Source organism: Cupressus sempervirens, chromosome 11 (assembly GCF_028749045.1).
Source record: "Cupressus sempervirens isolate cs-2001-9-10 chromosome 11, ASM2874904v1, whole genome shotgun sequence".
Lineage (NCBI taxonomy): Eukaryota > Viridiplantae > Streptophyta > Pinopsida > Cupressales > Cupressaceae > Cupressus > Cupressus sempervirens.
In genome coordinates, this window is record NC_143128.1 from 821,921,811 (window position 1) to 821,945,451 (window position 23,641).

General features: G+C 35.0%; 1 protein-coding gene across 2 annotated transcripts in view; it reads right to left on the minus strand.

The window, feature by feature from the left end:
- Window positions 1-23,641, minus strand: part of CYP59 (cyclophilin 59) — a 272,359-nt gene that overhangs the window by 113,669 nt on the left and 135,049 nt on the right. For both annotated transcript variants that reach the window (XM_089811494.1, XM_089811493.1), the window contains exons 9-10: window positions 1,851-1,897; window positions 1,558-1,613 (exon numbers count right to left, since the gene is read on the minus strand). In XM_089811494.1, coding sequence (XP_089667620.1) covers window positions 1,558-1,613; window positions 1,851-1,897 — 103 coding nt within the window. The remainder of the gene's footprint in view (window positions 1-1,557; window positions 1,614-1,850; window positions 1,898-23,641) is intronic.

A 23,641-nucleotide genomic window follows, 5' to 3' on the forward strand; every position in this document is an offset into this window, starting at 1 on the left:
GTGATGCCCTAATTTTATATAGTGGTATTTAATGGTAATCAACACTTGATTTTGATATAGCGATATTGAATGGTAGTCGTTATATGATTTTGTTATACTAGTATTTGTGGACTAATCTGGGTGATTGCAGAAGCCTTCTTACAATGGTTTATCGGTTCCAATTCTCTGGTATGTGGATTTAAAATTTCTACAATAAATTCTTTGATGGTGTATTAAGTTCATAGTTAAGAAATTTTGTATAACTGATTTTAACCATCAATCTCTTTCATATGATTAAAACTGATTTAACTGTCTTCCTATAAAAATGAAGTAATAACTATATTTCTTTGAGTATGTTAGTTGTTAATAAGACCAAGAAAATGGGTTGTTACATTTTGGCTTCAAAGAATGCTTTCTAACATACAAATATCTCAAGCCAGTCCTTCACCTTTGTACTGTGACAATCAAGAGGTGCTCACACTTGCCGAAACTTCAATCTTCCATGAGCAATCCAAGTATGTTGAGTTTGACTATCATTTCATCTGCAATCTTCTAGATGACGGATCGGTACAATTGAATTATGTTCAAAATGAGGACCAGACTGCCTACATCCTCACCAAGTCTCTAAATCTAGACAAGCTTGTAAAATTTAGGGGGTAATTTGGTGTAGTTGAAAAATGACCATCAAAGGAGGGTATTAGAATGATATTTAATTATTTAATGGTCAGTAACATAACTTTAGTTTGTTTAGATAGTTTTCTAAATTTTCTGCAGGGAATGATTGTTTCTTTAGGAAACAACATCGTCTATGCAATTGATATAGTATGCACATATTCATTAATTCAATTAAGAAGCAATTACCATTGTCTAACAATTACCAATCAAAAAATTTCAAAAATTTAATATAGCATTTTATGAGCTCAGATCTTGCTAGAATGTCTAAATACAAAGATAAAGAGGGATCCTCCACTCAATTTCTAGTTAGGTATCCTATCTTACATGTTGCACGGGTGGTTTCCCTTACCAGTGAACATGTCTTAATGTGACAAGACATCAGTATTTGACCAAAGTTAGCCAGAAAATATGCTTTAACAGCAGTAATGTTGAACCAACTTAATTATCACATTTTTTCCTCAAGTTCATTGACCCTTTTACCCAGCTTGTATGATATATCTGTTCTAATTAAACTTTGGTCCCATGGGAATTGCAGATCACTAGAAACTGCACACATGGAAAATAATATAATACATTTTACTACTACAAGCACGACAGTGCTAGCCAAATTGTATCATCAGCACTCAACACTCCACTAGAAAATAGCACTTAACAAATTCAGTGACATTCTCCTTGCATCATCAGCACTCGACACTACACTACACTACAAAATAGTATTTAACAAATTCAGTGACATTCTCCTTTCCAACAATTTATTTGTTGCAGATTATTGTTATCAATCAGCTTCTTGTTCTTCTTTTATATACAAATAGCTAAAAGTACACCTAACTTGCAAAAGCTGAAACACTCATTATCAAATGCGGGATGTCAGCCTTAAAAAAGGAAATTGACAAGAAAACATACCGATAAAAGCATAGCATAAACTGTCTCCTGTCTTGTAGTCTCTTATAATATCAGCCCTAATTTGCCATGCCAACACATCAAGTTAAGCATCTAGCAGAAATAATAGAATAATGATGAAATGGTAAAACATGTCATTTTCTAGGAATAACTAAGGAGAACTCAGGTATTAATCTTGAGCTATGGTACCCAAGCAAGCATTCTGTAGTGTGTTTAAAAAAGAGATAAAACATATGTTTTGAAAGGCCTTTCAGTATGGCTATAAGACTTAAGTAAAAAGTTCATCATGCACTCACGATACTACTTTCCCAAAGCGTGAAAAGATCACTTCAAGGTCCTCTTCCTGCATAGCATAACAAATTTAAAATTGAGTACTTTATGCAACAATGAAGATAGATTTGTTCTGCCAGATAAATGGGGAAAACAGTCATCATGAATCTAGTATCATCTACATTTTCATGCATGCCATTGACAAAACTAAATCTTTAGTACTTGTTTGCTGTTCTAATGTCTGGATTTAAATCCTATCCACTTTTAGATAGAATGTCATAATTGTAACCTCGTGTAAATTATGGTGCACTTAGATTCACCTAGAGTCGGATATCAAATCATATCTCCTCATTTTTTGATTAATTCATTTGTACTCAAAATTGCTTTATCTTTGGATTTTAGCAGTAGATATCCAATGCATTAGGGAATTGTTAAGGAATAGTTCCAATGGAAATATGACGAAAAGATCATTTTGTTTCCATGGGAAAGAAGGCTCAAACTGCTGAAAGTTCAATGTCTCTTATTTCTGTATTCTTAATTCCCTTTTCTTCTACCACATGAAAACTCCAAGATTTTTCAGAAATGTCCTTGTAGTTAAGGACCTAAGGTCATTCTTGTTAGCGCAATAAAACTAGCAAGCTTTGTTTATTTTTTCCCTAATTTGAAGGGTATTGTTTTAACATCTTATTTTAACCTTGATTTTACTATGGTAAAATAATAAATGTGTTATTAAACAAATATCATAAATGATCTATATATACAAGTATACACAAGAATGTTTCTATAACTAGCAGAGAGAAATATAAACATTATAAAGAGAGAGACAGAAAGAGATGGTTTCCATTCTAAATAGAGAGAGAATAAGGAAACATAGAAGAGGAGTGACCATTAGAAATAGAAATAAATTTAAGGAAGAGAAAAACAATAAAAAAAAAAATTTGAATTGAACACCCTCCCTTAATGGTCAATCTAACTTCAAAACAAAAGTCTGCAAGGGAATCCTCAAAAGGAATAAAAGGCAGACTTGAGTTGATCAGTGAGCTTTGTATGTTCTACAACATTGGCTTGCGGTTGAGACCCTCCCTGATTTTGTTGATCAAAAGCAATGCAAGTCCTATAATCTCATATCAAATGACCAAATTTGTAGCAATAATTGCACCGATGTTTCTTCTTCTTGGAGCTATCCTAAGATTGAGTTGACGACAAAGATGGGTCTTTGACCTTGTCAAAGGATTGGGTCATAAATGCTTATTCAAGGGAGGATGAAGGAGCATTGTTACAAAACTGTTTTTTCCAACGATTCTACTGCAAAAGTTTGGTGCACAAATCTGAAAATTTGAGGTCAACATTAGTTGTAGTAATATTCAGCGACTCAATAAAGTGCTCATAGGAATGTGGTAGAATTTTCAAAGTAATGACTACCATATCCTCTTTCTTAATTGTACGGCCACTAGCCTCAAGCTAATCTTTAATCTCCTTAATCTTCAAAAGATGTTACCATACGGACATATGCTCATCCATAATAAAAGAGAATAGTTGAATCTTCAGAAAGAAAGCTCTACTTTTGTCTGATGTCTCATGGAAATCTTTTACTGTAGTCCAGATCTCTACAGCTATCTTGTCGGACGACACTTGAGGCAGCTGATCATTAGTAACAAAAAGCTTAATGAACATAATTGATTCACAGTTACGCTCATCAAATTTCTCTTTACTAGCATCGACAGTGGTAGGACGTGTCTTGGTACCAGAACAAATGCCTCAAGGCAACGGTACTCAAAGATCAACAACATTCTTTGCTTCTACGTGTTGTAGTTCTTTTTGTTGAATCGTTCATTGCCTTCCAAGAGAAGATTGGTAAGAGTTGTCATGGTAAGCTTTTCGATGCGAAAAAAACGTGAATATCTGAAAAGGCACAAACTTCAACATAGATTGGCAAAAGACCCAAAAAAGATCAAAAGACACTTAGAAGAGAGCTCAAGAAAACCTAGAAGGAACCTGATGTACGATTTTGAATCTCTTGGCTCGAAAATTGAGGTACATAAAATGATGTACCCAAAAAAATAGAGACAAGCATAAATTTTCGACTTGAAATGAAGGGTGAAAACCCTAGGCGGCCATGAAAGTCTTGTTGGTTCTTAAAACCACAAACTGGAAATCCAAGAGCTTTGCGAATTCTCTAATAGGATTTACTCAATCAATCCTGGCCAACAAACAAGAATAACCTCCTAATTCAATTCCCCTACACTTTAGGCTTCGTTAAACCCAGGCAGGTAAACCTTCAATTTAAACCCTGATCACTTGATTCAAAGCATTTCTATGGTGAATTTAAACTTTGTGAGTTCTCAAGTTGGCAAAAATACTTCAATCAATCAACATGAAGTTATATGAATGCTTCGAGATATTTGCTTGTGAAATAAATATTATTTAAATGAAAGCAATAGTGTTTATGAGTTATGGATATGGTAAGAATATTGAACATCAAGGCCTCAAACATCAACCCACTTTCACAAAATAAATTGCGAACCAATCGATTATCCAACCTTGGGTAAATAGAGTCAATTCTTCTATAAGGGCCAACCTGTCCTAATAATTAAACAATAACAAATAATCTCAAAAGAATCATAATGTGCCAACTCAAAGTGTCAAGGATAATCTTTGTTTTCATTTTTCTCTTTCAAGTTAGCCATTGATTACCCAAGGACTATTGTCCATGTAAGACAATGTTATTACTTAGCTATCTAGGCTCTCCTGTGCTGAGCAACTAAAGGGGATCATCCAAATCCAACCTCTATCCATACGAGATAGGAAATAATCTAACATCTTGATCATCCACTCGGAATGGATTTTGTAAAGGACAGGAAATTGTGAATGCTTTGCTCAGAGACTTGCACTTTTCGGGACCATTCGGGTTCAGAGTGACTTGCTAGAAATTCACAGCCTGCCCAAGGTTGTGCCAAGGATTCTTTGCAAGTAGAAAGTAAGCTCTACACCCTTCCTTGATTTTTAGGCTTCCGGCCAGGTGTAGGCTAACGCAAGAGTTTATAAGTTCTATACCCCTCCCTCAGCTTTCAGGCATCCGATCTAATATAGGTACCTCATCAGAATCTTTCATTTATTTAACGTATAATATGTTGAAAGTGATTAAGTATTACCTAACTATGTCCAATTGTGATTTATGATTCACAATAAGTCCCCATCACTATCCTCAAAGACTCCTAGACATGAAATGTTTTTTTGCATAAAATACCCCAATCGGAAAACTATATTTTGAAATATATGCCCCCCATAGAAAAACAATGGTTCAAACCCTATATATTTCCATCCCCAAGTGGTGCTATAATGTGCTTCCTTTTCTAATAGCATTTGTGGATGGATTTAAATCAGATTTCCCCTACGGCAAACCTATCTCCTTCCTACTAACACAGTCGCCCTTGACATCATCTCACCACTCATAACTGGACATGTTTTCCTCTTCTCATGACTGAAATTTCCACTTCTAATTTTGTTTGGCAATTGATACAGTGCCCTATATATTTAATTTGATTTTGAACTCATATGAAACATAGCATCTCCAAAAAGATGGTACTTTTTTTAGATTATCCAATACTATAACTCACTCACTTTTCCCTAGTAATAGTTTGTTTATAAGGATATATGTATTAGTATTATGTTATTATTCTTATTATAATACTAATATTCTTACACAGCTTATTTTATAGTGTTGAATTTTTTTATATTACATAATGTTTATTAAAAAAATTATATTAAGTAATGACTATATTGGTTAACAGATTTTTTAAATTCGCTTATTTGTAGTGTTTAATTTCTTGATATTGCATAATGTTTATTTAAATTATTAAATAATTATATTAGTTAACAATTATCATTTTTATGTTATTGTTTTGTTTTGTTTTTTTATAATTTGGTGACTAATTTTTATGAATATTTAATTAAAAAGAAAATATAATTTTAATGACACAAAATAATTCAACCATCCACATCTAAACATCACATTTACACACTTGTCATGTAATAATTTTATTTTCCACAAGAATTATACAGCATTGTGTTATCTATAAATTTTTGTAATATTTATTTTATTATTTCAATACTTAGTTATTTACTTTTATTGTCTAATAATTATATTAAAGTATTATTACAAATATCTAAAAAATGACTAGACCTAGGGGTCGAGTTTATACCATAAGACACAAAATAGTTCAACTTGAATAAACTAAATCAAAAGAAAAACAAAGTCAAAATAGTATATAACAACAAAATAAAATAAATTAACACACTAGTCAAAAAAAATGAGAATCACTAAGTTAAACCTTTAGGGATCGTGACATCCTTTCCCCATTAAGAATGCATCATCCCGATGCATTAGAGTTTAAAATAACAAATTCATCATATGCATATCAAAATTGAACATATAGACCCATTGTCAAATACACAAGATTTCATAATCTTAAATTAAAATTTTACTCTGCTGTAAAATCAACTCCTTGCTAGCATGACTCAATCATTTGTAAGGTATATAAAGATTGCATCTTTCAAAATTAACAAAGTTCTACACTAACATAATGTAATCATTTGTAAAGTCTGTCACAATAGTATTCATCAATTCTATACTAAGAAAATTCATTCATTTGTAATGTTTGTCAAAATACTTCTATCAAAACTAGCAAAGTTTATAACTAGACAGAGCCTTTCCATATGAGGGTAAGGTTCTTTTATCTCTGTGGGGTCCTACACTTCTCCACCTTCCTCTACATCATATTATTTACATACCACTAACTTATTTTATATCTTCACCATCAAATTAAATGATACCTCTCTTCATTAAACAATTCATTTCCCGAAAGTCATCAATTTTCATCCCAAACTGATTTATTGTTTGAAACACTTCTATATTATCCTTAGTTATGATTTTACTGCCTTCAACGGTTTTTGCACATTATTTACAAATTATTGTCTCTTAGTAATATCATATTTCCATTAATATCTTTTCTTTAATAAATAGGTATTAATGTCTCTTTTTTCTGTACAGATCTGTTATAACTCTATTTCTCACACCATCTGCCTCTTCATGCTTGGTGGTGTATATATCTTATCCCTTGTATTCTTAACGCATTTCTCACTTCAACATTTTCCTTTCACTTCACATTCTCTTCTATGGATCCTCTTTATATCACGACTTATAAATCTGCTCTTGCTTCATATGGTATTCTATTATCTTTATAAATACCTCTTCTCACATCTTCATTTCTTTCATAACTTTATGAAGAGATATATCTCTTTGAAAATAGACATCCATACAAGAAGACATGACTCCCTGTTATTTAAATTGCTTCCCTCTGTTATGCTTAATTGCTCTTATTAAAGAAGCCTGTAATGTACCCAGCATATATTGACATTGTCGTCGGTAAATATTGTAGCCAACAGGGTATTGTCATCGGTAAAGATTTTGTAGCCGATGGGCCGACGGGTTCATGTCATCAGTAAAGATTTTGTAGGCAACGGGTAGATTAGTATTGTATGTGGCCGACGGACCCCTTCTGGAAGGTTCGGCAGAAAGTATTTATACTCCGTTTGGGTACATTGTAAATCATCTTATGTTATCTTGTCTTATCTTATGAAGCATAATCTAATGTTCTAGCATATGCGAATAATCTACGGAGTTCTGCTGTTCGTGTTCATTATCTGTGTGCATCTCTTAATTAACCTATGCGGTAAACATTTGGTGCCGTTGCCTTATGAACCTGGAAGGCAGGAGGAATGAAGATTAATGCGAAATTAGCTTAACAAGGATCGAAATAAGGTCAAGGGAAAAGATGGAATCTGTACTGCGCAAGGAAATTTAATTCTGGCACAATAAGCCAAACGACGAAAGAGATCCCAGAAGATTGCCGACGAAAACCGGAGCACGGAAGAATTGTTGGAGGAAACTCGATAGCGGTTGGAATCAATGGAAGAAGCACGGGAGGAGTTTTTGAATTTGTGTTCGCCGAGGGAAGAGAATCCAGACGGAAGAGCATCGACTCACATGGCTCGGAGTGCCGAGGGAGCACGAGCATGGAGTGAACTCTTCATCCGGGATACACTTCCACAAGCGACAACTTCAGAAGTTCCTTCTTCACCAAGGTTCGCAGCTGTTGAGTCCGCCGGTGTGGGAGTGCAGACCACCGGTGCGGGAGAACAGTCCGCCGGTGTGAGAGTGCAGACCGCCGGTGTGGGATTGCAGACCGCCAGTGTGGGAGAACAGTTCGCCGATGTGGGAGAACAGTCCACGGGTGTGGGAGTGCAGATCGCCGGTGTGGGAGTGCAGATCGCCGGTGTGGGATAACAGTCCGCCAATGTGGGATTGCAAATCGTCGGTGTGGGAGTGCAAAGCCACGGTGTGGGAGTGAACAACGCCAGTGTTGCAGGACCGAGCAACACCTGTTTACAAAAACCAATTGTGATGGCGAGACCAAAAGAAAAACTGCCAAAGTTCAATGGCGATGGTACAACCGATCACATTCGACACTACAAAACATGTGAAACGATCTGGAGGGCAAATGGCATAACTGATGAAGACGACTGGATGAGGCAATTTTCGGCCACCCTACGGGGTGTGGCAATTGACTAGTTTACTAGTACAAATCCGCATAAGCTAAACAGTTGGAATAACATTAAAAAGGAGTTTCTCGCAAAATTTCAACTGTTGCGCGATGATAATGAAATTGTAGCAGAGATCTTCAATACTAAGCAAGGGAAGAACGAAACTGTCCACATCTACGCCAAGAACTTAAAAAATTTGATAAACAAAATGAAAAATAAGCTGGCGGACGGACTTCAGAAAAGGTGGTTCATGGAAGGCCTACACCCAAAACTGCGGAAGAAAATGAAAATTGTGTCACCGTCGTCATACACGGAAGCCTATAATAAAGCATTAAACCTCGAAAGTGAGCAGAAGACAAAGAAGAAGAAGAAGACTAGCTCATCTGATTTTGATGATGATGAGCCTTCTAGAGAAGATAGCAGCGACAATGAAGGCAGTAGCAAGAAGGTCTGCTCCCTATAGAAAGACATGATCCGCATGATGGAGTTTAAAAATATGCAGAGGGAGACAAAGGACAGTGAGCTGTGGTGCACGGAGTGTAAGACCGACGATCATACTAAAGGAACCTGTCCAAAGAACCAATTTTGCGACATTTGTCAGATCATGGGCCATTCAACCAAGGAATGTCCCTTTAACACGAAGATCAAAGAATCTCCGCAGGGTGTGTTGAGTTCGGCGGTCAATCAATCTCCCACGGATAGATCTTAAGGCAACAGTAAGGGAATCGTTCCATATGATTAGGAACTGGAGAGGGAGAAGAAGATTGTAGTGCACCGGTAGATGTAGAAGGGTGGCAGGAGGTTTTCTATAAAAAAAAAAGACAACGACAGATTGAGGCAGTTCGGAATGAGTAACGAATGATGCCAAAGGGAAGGGGAAGCATCAGTGGTTGCCGGAAAGAGTGTAGAATCAAAAGTAAATCACAGAAATAGTGTGTTCCATGCAGTTTTGTGTGGGTTTTGGAGTGCTGCCCCTCGACCCCACCGGGGGCGTTGCCCCCTAGACCCCCAGTCGTTGCGGATATCAGTCGTGGGATGTGTGACCAGTTGATGAAGACTTGGAGCTGCTGCAGGCATGGAGTGTCTGTGTACCAGAGGCACTTGGAGTAGGTGTTAGACGTGAGGCTGTCTTGGTGGATGCATAGAGAGCTCAGGAGGAGCTGATCATCCAGTTGAGGGCAATAGAGCAACACTTGGCTCAGTGTACCCAAGAATTGGAAGTAGAGAAAGCGGCACAGATGGCTGTCAGGGTTAGATGTCAGATTGGCTAAGGTGACAGTGTTGAAGACCAGTTTGGTGCAGGCACAGGACGAATGTGAAAAGGATGTGACAGAAGCAAATTTATCTTGTTGTAGTTAGTCAGTTAATGTATTTTGGTTGTTAATTTGTCTCAGATATTTTGTAATTGTCGTCTAGAGACGACTTTTTCTTTTGGGGGAGATGATGTCGTCAATAAATATTGTAGCCAACAGGGTGTTGTCGTCGGTAAAGATTTTGTAGCCGACAGAGCGACGGGTTCATGTCATCGGTAAAGATTTTGTAGTCGACGAGTAGATTAGTATTGTATGTGGCCAATGGACCCCTTCTGGAAGGTTTGGCGAAAAGTATTTATACCCCGTCTGGGTACATTGTAAATCATCTTATCTTATCTTGTCTTATCTTATGAAGCATAATGTAATGTTCTGGCATATGCGAATAATCTATGGAGTTCTGTTGTTCGTGTTCATTATCTATGTACATCTCTTAATTAACCTGTGGTAAATATTGTAGCCGACAGGGTGTTGTCGTCGGTAAAGATTTTGTAGCCAACGGACCGACAGGTTCATGTCATCGGTAAAGATTTTGTAGCTGACGGGTAGATTAGTATTGTATGTGGCCAACGGACCCCTTTTGGAAGGTTCGGCAAAAAATATTTATACCCCATCTGAGTACATTGTAAATCATCTTATCTTGTCTTATCTTATGAAGCATAATGTAATGTTCTGGCATATGCAAATAATCTACGGACTTTTGTTGTTCGTGTTCATTATCTGTGTACATCTCTTAATTAACCTATATGGTAAATATTGTAACCGACAGGGTGCTATCGTCGGTAAAGATTTTGTAGCCGACGAGCCAACGGGTTCATGTCATCAGTAAAGATTTTGTAGCCAACAGGTAGATTAGTCTTGTATGTGGCCGATGGACCCCTTCTGGAAGGTTCAACGGAAAGTATTTATACCCCGTCTGGGTACATTGTAAATCATCTTGTCTTGTCTTGTCTTGTCTTATGAAGCATAATGTAATGTTCTAGCATATGCGAATAATCTACGGAGTTCTACTGTTCGTGTTCATTATCTGTGTGCATCTCTTAATTAACCTGTGCAGTAAATATTGTAGCCGACAGGGTGTTGTCGTCGGTAAAGATTTTGTAGCTGACGGGCCGATGGGTTCATGTCATCGGTAAAGATTTTGTAGCCGACGGGTAGATTAGTATTGTATGTGGCCGACGGACCCTTTCTGGAAGGTTCAACAAAAAGTATTTATACCCCGTCTGGGTACATTGTAAATCATCTTATCTTATCTTGTCTTATCTTATGAAGCATAATGTAATGTTCTGGCATATGCGAATAATCTACAGAGTTCTGCTGTTCGTGTTCATTATCTGTGTGCATCTCTTAATTAACCTATGCGGTAAACAAACATGCTAATGGAATAAAAGATGACTCATACCAATCATCATAAAAATGTAAATATGAAAGACTATGAAATAAGTCTTCTTATGATAGTATTGGCATTGTGATGTGCAGATACCATGATACAGTTTCTGTATAATGAGCTATAATATTTGTGACTGATCGGATGGTACTGTTTTTTTTTCTTTTGAGATGTGCCTGTGAATTAAATTTCAAAACTTGGATGCCAGTATCAAGGGGATGATTACTGGTTTGAAGCAAATGTTTATGACAGGCATGAGCAGATACTAATTCCAGTATCGATTGCGGAGCTGCTATCCTATTGGCAATGCAGTCTACAGATTTGCAGCACCAAGGAAAACTTTTCCATCCTATTTTTACAACATCGCGGAGACAAATTTCACAAGTTCTTCACAATTCGTCTCCTGCAATTTCAATTATGCAATAGATAATGTTCCTAGATAATTCTTATAACAACTCAATGTTGTTCAAGGTTAACCATGGTTATCTCATTGGCTTGTAACAGGATGAAGAATCAATTAATGAAACTGCCAAATATCCCTATAATAATACATATATAATTTACTGTCAACCCCGGAATTCTATCCTTAGACAGTAATTCTGATATAATTCCTGATCTAAGAGATATTCTCACTGAATCCCTCGTATTTGATGTTGATAATGATATAAATACCATCCTAAATTGAATTGTTTTGATACACGATGAGCTTTCTCTGGCTGCTGACCTTGATTGAACTTTATACCTATATACTGATCTTATCTGAATCTTAATAGCATTCCTTGTTATGTTTATGCTTGGGGCACAATTCGATGAATCTGATTGCCTTTCCTGAAATTATCTCATGTTGTGTCCATCTAATTGAACTCCACGACATCTATTAAACAATTCAAGTGCAAATGGAAAGAGTGGTCCATTGGAATGAAGAGCAACATAAGTTTATCATAACTTGTGCACAATGTATAAACAATTTATCTGAAATATGAGACCATTAAAACTTGATTTTACAAAACAAATGTCCAACATATATACTTCAAAAAATCATGTATTTGACATCTACATTAAAACCGTGATATGATCAACTCCCAATGTCTGAGACTCTGAAGCAAGTGGAGTCGGGCCACAACAAAAGGACATCTATCCTAGAAATAGCTGGTATACAGTAATATCCTCTACTTCATGATTCCCATGCCAGGAGGCTAGATATATGCTATGAATCACGTTGACAATGACTTGTCATGCTTAGTGAGAAGGTTCTTGTTTAGTTTAATCGATGAGGTAACTAACTGCCACATTATTTTCTCTGCAACCATAGTCTGTAAAGAATATGGATCTGTTATAGAGAAAATCTAAGTTCAGTAATGTCAGTAACTAATGAACAGTTTCAGATCCTTGTATACAAGTTAACTATAATGATTATTTCTGATCTCAGTATTGCTGCATTCAGAGACTGTTAGTAAAATATATGATCCTGATGACTGTAGTTCATATCTTGAATGCCACGGTTCTTGAATGCCACGGTTATTGATTCGATATGTAAGAACAGTCATCCAATTGCAATAATATATATATATCTTGGAAGAGATCACGATATCATGAGAGGGTGTGACTTTCCCGTGGCATAACCTCTCATGAGATTGTGACTCTTCATAACCGATAACAATGCCTTTAAAACATTGATTGCCTTTACCGATTCATGTTAGAATATAACAATATTTAATATGGTTTGACTTATAATGATATTGAAGTATTTAACAATATGAATATATATATATATAGATGTAAATAATAATATATACAAGTATATAATATATATATATTTATTTATATATATATATATATATATATATATATATATATATCAATATCACAATCATATATATGTTCATAACCATAATAAATTCAAATGCTTCAATCCGAATGAAGCTATATTCTTAACATAGTCACAACTCACATGCAGGCTGTTATCAATACTTACATTACTATCTATGCATTATGATTTCCTTCATCTCAAATGTGGTCCATGATATCACCGTCTCTATGAAGATGCACAATGTCGAGAAATTCTTCAAACCCATGTCACTGTATGGATGCAGTATTTAAATTGTATCACAATTGCTACATATATATTTGTTTGATGTTGCTCACGTTTATAATCTGACTGTTCATTATGTGTCTTAAATAATTGTCTTCCAATTGGTGCTATAAAATTATTGCTTCCCAAACATGATTGCTCAAACATACAGATGTCTTGTGTGAATGAGCATTCTCAATGTAAAATTCCAATTCTGTACTATAACCATTTGCCTTAGATTTCTGGTAAAGAATGTATGAAATCGTGTACGGCGGTAGAACAAGTAAAGATTGCCTTGTCTGTATGGAAGTGAAACCCAAACAAAGGCATACGGAATTAATGAGAAGTCCGTATAGTGGAGGGGGAATTGGTATGTGCGTACGATGGGAGTGGCTAGTTCATACGATGGAGGCAATATGACTATATGATGATATGAACTATTTGCTCCTTAGTGTTCCTAAAACACAATTTCTCTAACCTCCAATTTTGAAAATCAAATGCAGTGCTAAAGGATGGAAGATGGTAGGGCGGCGTACCAAGGGATGGCAGATGGATGGTGTACTGAGGGATGGTAGATGGCGGGACAACATATCAAGGAATGGCATACTAAGGGATGACAGATGGCAAGACGGTGTTCTGAGGGATAGCAGATGGATAGTGTACCGAGGGATGGCAAATGGGAGGACAACGTACCAAGGGATGGTGTTCCAAGGGATGATGTACCGAGGGATGGCAGAGGGCAAGATGGTGTACAGAGGGGATGGCAGATGAAGGTGGAGGAAAATCGATCATACAGAGAAAGCTTGCAAGTTGTACAATTAACAACTGAAGATACACCTACACCAAGGATTGCATAATGAAATATGTGATGTTGAAACTTAGTGCTAAGTCATGTAAATAGGATATTTACTGAAACCATAGACAAATACCAACAAAAAAGAGCAATCATAGATATATGCAATGTATCGCTGAATTTACAATTGTAGACAAAGATGGTGCTCTAGATGTGCCAAACCTGAAACGAAGTAATACAGAGACAGAATCAAGTGAGGGTTAAGTCCCACCAAAACCGAAATAGCGAAATGTAGAATATCTTCCAATTCCGAAATGGCAAACAATACTGAGCTCCAACAGGAATTCACAGTACAAAAAATAATTCAAATCGCATACTAACAACTCCCTACATATCACACTTAAACACCCCTTTGAAGAAAACTCCTGAGGGTTTACAAAAGAATGTCGAAACGGAAAACACCTAGGAATAATTAATAAAAATGGGGCCCCTTTATTAAATAATTAAAGGTACATTTTAATATTATTTAAATTTTAAGACCATTAATAATTTGAAGTATTTTATTAAAATTACAGACATTACACTCAAATTCTAGCATTTGATTCTTCAAACAGCTAATCCAATTTATCTTTAGATGTGTCGACGAATAACCATTCCTTTTGCATTCCATGACAATGTTCATATCTTTCTGCTTCAAGGCATCAATGACAACCATTTGCAACACACTTAAGATATTTTTCTTGTGCTTTTCAATCTAATGAGCTTCATGTCTAACATAATGAAGAACGTAGAATAAAGTATTGTCAAAAGATTGAAAGGGTCTAATGGAATTTAAGTTTGAACATCTCGTTGTGATCTCTTAAAGGAGGTCAAGTGAATAGGCGTCAAGAGAGTAAAACAAAGGTTGCATACTTGTTGAAGATGAGAGGACTGCAAGTGACCAATATGCATATGACCCTTCTCATCTCTATTAGACCATCTCCAATCCATCTTCTTTGGTTTACAACTCACTATGTTAAACTAGTTCATCTTAACTCATCTCAAATTAGTAGAATTTTGTAATGACCCCTTCTGGTCATTCATTTATTTACCCCTTTTTTTGGTATGCTTTTTGCAATATTTCTCTCTGTTGTTTTTCCTTTCAATGTATATATATGAGTGTATTCATAGAGTTGTGTCCTTTCATATTAATTATATTAATAAGGTAATTATTAATTATATATTATTTTTAATGATTATATATTATATTATTATATTAATTATATAAATTATTATTAATATTAATAAGACTTATAATATTATATTATTAATTTAAATAATATTATGTAATCTTATATTAAACGTACCATCAGATTATTGTATTAAACAATTATATATTATTATACATATTTTAGATATATCCAATATATGTATATCAAATATATTTAATATTAGTTATCTTATTTGTTATAATTAATATTTGTATTATCATAATAATGTAATATTATTATTATTATATATATGTGTATTATCAATATTTATATATATGTAAAATTGTTAGAACTTTGACTATTTTTTTCTTTATTGAATTATTCCTTACTGAAACTTACTCCTAAATTGGGACATCACAGTCCTCCCCTCTCGAATTTGCATGTCCTCAAGCAATTGATTTGATCCTCATTAATTCATAGTCTGGATTCATTCTCTTTCCTGCATATGTGTTAGGCACTTGCAAAGTAGACATGTTAGTATATAATACCATGTACAAGAACATATGAATGAAGACACAAGGTAGACACATAAATGCATGACAACACAATGCAAACGCGAGGTAGACACACAAATGCATGAAGGCACGAAGAAGACACAAAGAAGACACGAAGTAGACATATTAATGCATGAAGACACGATGTAGACACATATATAAATGTTATAATCTAGCTTACAAATTGAAATAAGAAAAGGGTAAGGAAATGTTTTACCACTTTGATTGTGAATGTCACTCCTTTCCCCTGTCTTGAAATAAAAGAATCATATTTTTTTAACAACTTTTCTATAGCTAGTACTATAATAGGATGTGTCATTCCATAGTGGATAGTAGATTTACTGCTATTCGACATTGGACACCCTCAGCTTGGAGCTCCCTTAAATTTTAATCCATATCGGGATTCTCTTGCCCCAATGCGACCGATTTACTACACCCCCTATGCACACTCCCTACCCACTAATAGCATACTTAATTTTGACGTGGATGGTAGATTTACTGCTTCTCAAGGTTGGACACACTTAGCTTGGGGCTCTCTCAAATCTTAATCCATATTGAGATTCTCTTGCCCCAACGCAACCAATTTACTCCTCCCCCTATGCACACTCCCTACCCACTATGTACAACTTTAGTTTCATTATGGATGGAAAGTTTACTGCTGTTCGAGTTTGGACATGCTCAACTTGGAGCTCCCTCAGATCTTAAAATCCATATTGGGATTCCTAGGCCCCAACGCGACCAATTTACTCCTCACCTTGTGCACACTCCCTATCCACTATACACTAATACCAAAATTGTTAGAATCTGATAAGATTAATAACCCAGAAAACTAGTGCAAAGAATAAATATCTAAACTATGAATGCAAATGATACAAAATCAAAATAGCATCATAGAGTTAGTCTCCAAGAGAGTAATGCAAATGCTGGAAGCAAAATAGCATTAAGAGGATGCAAAAACTAGAGATGCAAATACAAGCCAGGTAGCATGCTTATATAGGCTAGGAAGAGGGAGGAGGTGGTAACACTAACCAATGAGGAGCAACCATCTATCGGACTAAAGATAGCAAAGTATCTTCCCAAGATAGCTAATGGATGCTCACATGTAGGAAGGTGACACCTCACAACCATTCACCTAATAAGACATGCTTTATTAACCTAAGCGAGATTATTAAAAGTGTAGGAAAAACCTAGCAAAATAGGAAAAATAAAAAATTACACTAACACCCCCCCATAAGCGAAGCTTAGGTGGATGTAGAAATGGGTCCTGGCAAGTCAAGCCTGATGAGGTACCCATTACAAGAAAAAGAACTAGATGAAGGAGACTAAGCCTCCAATCTACGAAATGTCCCAAAGAGAGGAACAAAAAAGAGCATGAAGCATCTCCGAAGCATGAAGCTGCAAACACTGTCAGAAGAAACTGTTGGAACCCCCATTGAAAGAGTGCATGACCAGGTAGAGAAGAAAAAGTCTGAAGAGCTGATCAATAAAAGAGGTGACCTCCAAAGGTAGGAATGAATGAGTGTCTATATAGTAGATGAACCATCTCACCGAAATGCATAGGTGCCTAGCCACTGCATCCGCCTAGTACATAGGAACAAAAACTGAATACGTAGATCACTCAACCAAACCAAGGAAGCAATAGAGCCAACAGGTGAACCCCCCCATAATGCTGAACAGGGAGAGGGGTGACAGGAACACTGAAATGCAATGCCAAAAACATCTACAAGAAGAAGAATCAGGAACACCAACAGTGCAATAGAAGTACAAGCACAGGATAAAGGGTGGTGTCACCGACACACTGCATGGGCTAATGTCGTGGAAGAAAAATTCACTTGACAAAGGTGGATGAGCACAAAATGGAAAAACATCATGACCCCCCATGGCACTTTATAACTGAGTGCGAGTACAAACAAACACAAGGTGTACAAGATCCCAGATATGCAAAAGCAGGCACTTTATCTTAGTGCGTTTACAGAAAAAGGAATGCAACAGAATAGAAGCATACAATGCTCAGAAGTCAGAAAGAAGACTGAGCCAAAAGAACAGAATAAGAGATTCCATGACTTGTAGAATCCAAGTAATCTGCCAAAGTGCGAAAGTGCAAAACTCGAAGGAGAAAGAACCTGGAGCAGAATTTGGATAAAAGACCTCTGCAACTGAATAACTCATAGAACCAGCTTTCCAACGATATCTGGCGAGCCCAGAAAAGAGTCTGAATGAGCGAGATATAGCTCCCAGAAGGAAAAATAGAACATCTGGCTTTGACTGCCAAAATAGGCAACCAAACTGTAGCAAAAATCAAAAAAACTTGTACCATCATCTTCGTCTCAAAACTAGCTTTCTGACACATTTTTTGGATCGAAAAAATACATCCGTATGCTCAAGTTACAAAAGAAAAACCGACAGGGCCTCCTCATGAAGAGCATATGCTAAAAGTGAAACTTGGGCACAATAATCAAGGAAATAAATAGCACCACTGTGATCTACTCGAAAAATCATGCACTTTCAAAAAAAGAATCGCCTTGATACGAGGTCGTATGAGAAAGTTATGATCCTCTGAAGTTTCTAAAACGAGAACTGTGCACAGTCACAGCTGAGAATCTGCAATTTCTGAAGAATTCATGCATGAAAATCGAAAAACAACTCCACTAGTGGATAGAGCACAAAAAAATATCCAAGTTCATAACAAGAATCATCAAAACCGGAGTCCGTATGAGCAAGAATGAGACATTTGAAAACTGCGTTCAAATCTGCGACTGCCAATGGAGAGGGGTATGGCTTTAGCTTTGCATGCTCAATTTTGCAAAATATATAGCTTGCATGCAAAATCTAAAAGATACCCAGATGGTTTTTCGGGGCTGCGAACAAAACCCAGAAAGCGTTTTTCTTTCTGATGTACAGAAGATGTTGCTATAGTGTAAATTAGACGCCTTTAACAGTAAAAAACGGCTCCAAAAAACAAAAAACGACCCCAACAACCAAAATATGACATGCAAATGCTGGATCAGCTTCCTAAGTCCATCAATGGCATGCTGGAACCTACAATACTGATTGAAAACTCCAAATATGCAAGTTGGTTGTCAGATTTGAGATTGAAACCCCAGAGAAAAATCGTTTTTGTCAAAACTTTTCTGATTCTCAGGATCATCCAAAGATGCAAGAGAAGAGCATACTTCATTTTTCCAAAAACTACAATAAAGTTTATTAGCCCCCTCCGAATCTCTCAAATAAGGAAACTAAAATCTACTCTTGCACATAGAAAAGCTCTGATACCATGTTAGAATCTGATAAGATTAATAACCCAGAAAACTAGTGCAAAGAATAAATATCTAAACTATGAATGCAAATGATACAAAATCAAAATAGCATCATAGAGTTAGTCTCCAAGAGAGTAATGCAAATGTTGGAAGCAAAATAGCATTAAGAGGATGCAAAAACTAGAGATGCAAATACAAGCCAGGTAGCATGCTTATATAGGCTAGGAAGAGGGAGGAGGTGGTAACACTAACCAATGAGGAGCAACCATCTATCGGACTAAAGATAGCAAAGTATCTTCTCAAGATAGCTAATGGATGCTCACATGTAGGAAGGTGACACCTCACAACCATTCACCTAATAAGACATGCTTTATTAACATAAGTGAGATTATTAAAAGTGTAGGAAAAACCTAGCAAAATAGGAAAAATAAAAAATTACACTAACAAAAATCCTTATCATTGACATAAATATGCTTCATATCATATAACTTTTGAGATAATCTTCTCGAATAATTATACTTAATAAGAATATTAGAAAGTTATACCGAATGTGAGTTAATTCAAGTCTCAATATTAATCTTATTTACATATTTGAATATAAATACTAAAAATTTCATTTCCCATATTGTAAATTGCAATAATATTTGAGATTAATTATTTTGTTCTAAGAAACAATATTGATTTCTATATAAAAAATGTACCTAATCTCATTTAGATATCATACATCCATTCTATATAAATTATTCTTACATATATTTCAAATTTATAATATCTATTTCTAGGTGTAAATAAAGGGAAAGTTGAGACTAATACATACTTTTTTTAAACTCTCGTCAATCATAAAAATATTTTTATATGATAATAGCAACATTTCATATTAATAACCTTTTTCAAAATAACAATACAAAGAAAATATATAACTTACCTCATATGGATCGATGTCCCTTTACCATTTTCAGTGGTCAAAATCCGGTCTCTACATGCTTTTATTATTCCACCATTTATGTTCTTTACTTTCATGTTGGGAACATATGTGGAAGGAGATGGTTCTTATACCTTCGTGCTAAGTTAGCTAACAACCTCTTTTATCCTAAATTATCCTTTGACATGCTACATTTAAATTCTTTTAAATGCTTGTTTTCCTTAAATACCTTCATTTTCCATTCGTTGACATGTGACATCAATTTATGTCTTTGCAAGCATTGCAATGCATTTCTTCCACATTTCTTACTTCCATCTTATTCTCTGCCACATTTCTTCCTTCCATTTCATTTCAACTTCCCCGGTAGTGGGTCCAAACAATATACTTTTCCCTTCGATGGCATTATCCCTTCAATACAAACATATGTTTTACCATATTTATTTTTGTATTATAGTGGATTGTTTTTCTTCCATCCTAGGTTTAAAAAATACACCTTTAATTTTAATGTATCATGCAATCATAATATCGTTTGTTGGATGATTGCAATTCAAACGTGTGGCAAACTTGCGGCCACCTCTCAGCCTTCCTCTGACTTTATTCAAAGATGTTACACAATGAAACCTATGCATACCAAATGTAATGTCCCTATTAGGGCATTAGATTTTAAAACCTGACTATGCATATCGTTTCCATTCTGTCCCTTATAGTACACAATTAAACTTGATATTCCTTCTTTCTTATATACAATATCCTTAGGTTGTTATCCTGATGTTGTCGAGTGAAGGCTATGCATACTCATTCATGTGGGAATGACATAATACTAAATGCAAAGATCTGGATAATCTATTGTGTATGGTCAACCCGATTCTCTCTGAGAGCCTACTATCAGCCTACTATCAGCATTCAAGGGGGATGATGTTGTAATTGAGATTAACATGCTAATTTAATATGTATTTCCAATACTCTTCAAATATCTATGAATAATACTTTCTTGTCTTCTTCCTTCGCTACCACTACAGTTTTCAATTTCCCCACAAAGAATAATCTTGTTCAACCGCTAATGTGTAACAATATATTGGTGCTAGTTTGTTTGCCTAGTCTAAGATTCAATCTGCCTCAATACAATCGATACTACCCAATTATTATCAACGGTGGTAAGCCAGTTATGGGATTTGATACCTTGTCTTTTGTTTGGATACCTCCCTGTCACCTATGCAAGAAATGATTGTTGGCAAACTATATTTGACTATACTGATAAATCAATAGTTTGTATGCTAGTCATATGTGAAGTGTTGGTTTAATTCAATTGCGATCTATTGAGCTATCTGCCACCGATTATGCCAAATGACTTGTCTCTTCTCTATATATTTCTATCATTAACTATGCCCAAAAAAACAGGATAAATCTGTGATGATTAGATATGATTTTTCTTTGAACTCTCCTAACATTAGAAATATCAAAGTGAATATTAAATGCCCAATAAGATCTTTGATTTCCCAATAGATTCCCATGTAATTTTATCGACTATCATTCCATTTATCACTTATTCATTTTGTCCTCTGATGTTTCTAATTAATGTTATACTGCGTTGTTTAATTACCACTTTTGCTGGAGTATTTCTAAATATCATCCACTTCTTTTCACAATCTCCTTCGATGCTCAGGTGCTTCATCCTCCATTTAGATCAGCATTGTTTTCATTTTATGTAGTTATAATTGCAATTCTTTTGATGTGAATAAATTCTTCACAAGATGGTAGGAAAAACCTGCTCTGATACCATTTGTAATGACCCCTTCTGGTCATTCATTTATTTACCCCTTTTTTAAGTAAGCTTTTTGCAATATTTCTCTCTGTTGTTTTTCCTTTCAATGCGTTGATATTATATATATATGAGTGTATTCATAGAGTTGTGTCCTTTCATATTAATTATATTAATAAGGTAATTATTAGTTATATTATTTTTAATAATTATATATTATATTATTATATTATTATATTGATTATATAGATTATATAAATTATTATTAATATTAATAAGACTTATAATATTATATTATTAATTTAAATAATATTATGTAATCTTATATTAAACATACCATCAAATTATTATATTAAATAATTATATATTATTATAAATATTTTAGATATATCACATATATTTAATATTATTTATCTTATTTGTCATAATTAATATTTGTATTATCATAATAATGTATTATTATTATTATTATTATAATATATATGTTCATTATCAATATTTATATATATGTAAAATTGTTAGAACTTTGACTATTTAATTCCTTATTCCTCACTAAAACTTACTCCTAAATTGGGGCATCACAAATTTGACACATCTCAAGGATTACCTAAGGAGAGATCGAAGTGGAAGCTTAGACATTCTATCAATGTTCCACACTAAACGTAATAGAGAACATCACAACACATAACTAGCAACATAGAACATACATCCTAGCCACCTCAAGGTCATAAAATCTCAAAAATCAAAGTTCACAAATTTCAATTTTAAACTCAAAGGTCATAATCAAAATCAATAAAAATAAACATGAACAAAACCAACATTTGATAGATAAACAAAAAAATTGGCGGCTAGATAGTCACAAGCAAACTAAAGATTCAAGCTAGTCCTTCATAACCTTCAAAGTTCATCAAGGTTGAAAATAACATAACCAATTGAAAAAAAAAACAGTCCACATACAAAGGTGACTAACATTAGCCACAGTAAGGGAGCAGAAGCTACGTGAAAGCTTGCGTCCAAGGTGCACTAAAGTAAATAACCAAACTCTTGGATACCATATATTTCTGAGTTCACACCATCATGTAGTAATGCGTTTCATTAGCTTATGCAACATGTACCGAGCCTGTAGTTTTTTTTTCCAAAAATGGCATGCTAGATTCGTTTTCAAAGAATGTAATTAAGATTAAGTTATCATAATCCTTGTATCATACTTGCAAAATGCATCACTTGCACAATATAATATATATTTTCATCATTTATCACATGCTCAGAATCAAATAGCTCTTGCAGTGGAAAATCTGCACTTTATTGTTCTCTAGAAGCATTAGGCATATCAATCTTTAACTTCTCCCATCTGAGGAGCCTATGTAGATGAGGTCACATTAAGGATCAAATTTTGAAAATATTAGTGATTTTATATTTTCTAACCACTCAAATGAGAATTGCTAACACTCATGATGCAAAGGGCCTTTCAAAAAAAGAGGAGATAATTTATTCATATAAATTTAATCAAGGATGCATTTCCTACTATATCATTTCAATATCAAACATTCATTTTCAAGTGTCATTGTTAGCGCTTAACCACATAGCCATTCTAGAGGGCCCTCAACCTCTCTTCATGACAAGGAGGAATGCCTAGCCTATTAACAATCATTTTCTCTTCCCATTTAGTTAAATGCAATGCAGTAGGCCTTTAGGCCAAGTGTTTGAGCCAAATGCTTTGATACCACATTTAAGGACCAACTTGCCCTAATAATTAAACAATAAAAAATAATCTCAAATGTATCATAACGTGCCAACTCGGACTGTAAACGATAATCTTTGTTTCGTTTTCTCTTTCAAGTTAGTCATTGATTACTCAGGTAATAATGTCCATCCGGGACAATGTTATTACTTAGCCATTCGGGCTCTTCCGTCCTAGGCAACTAAAGGGAATCATTCAGATCCAACCTCAATCTATATGGGATAGGGACT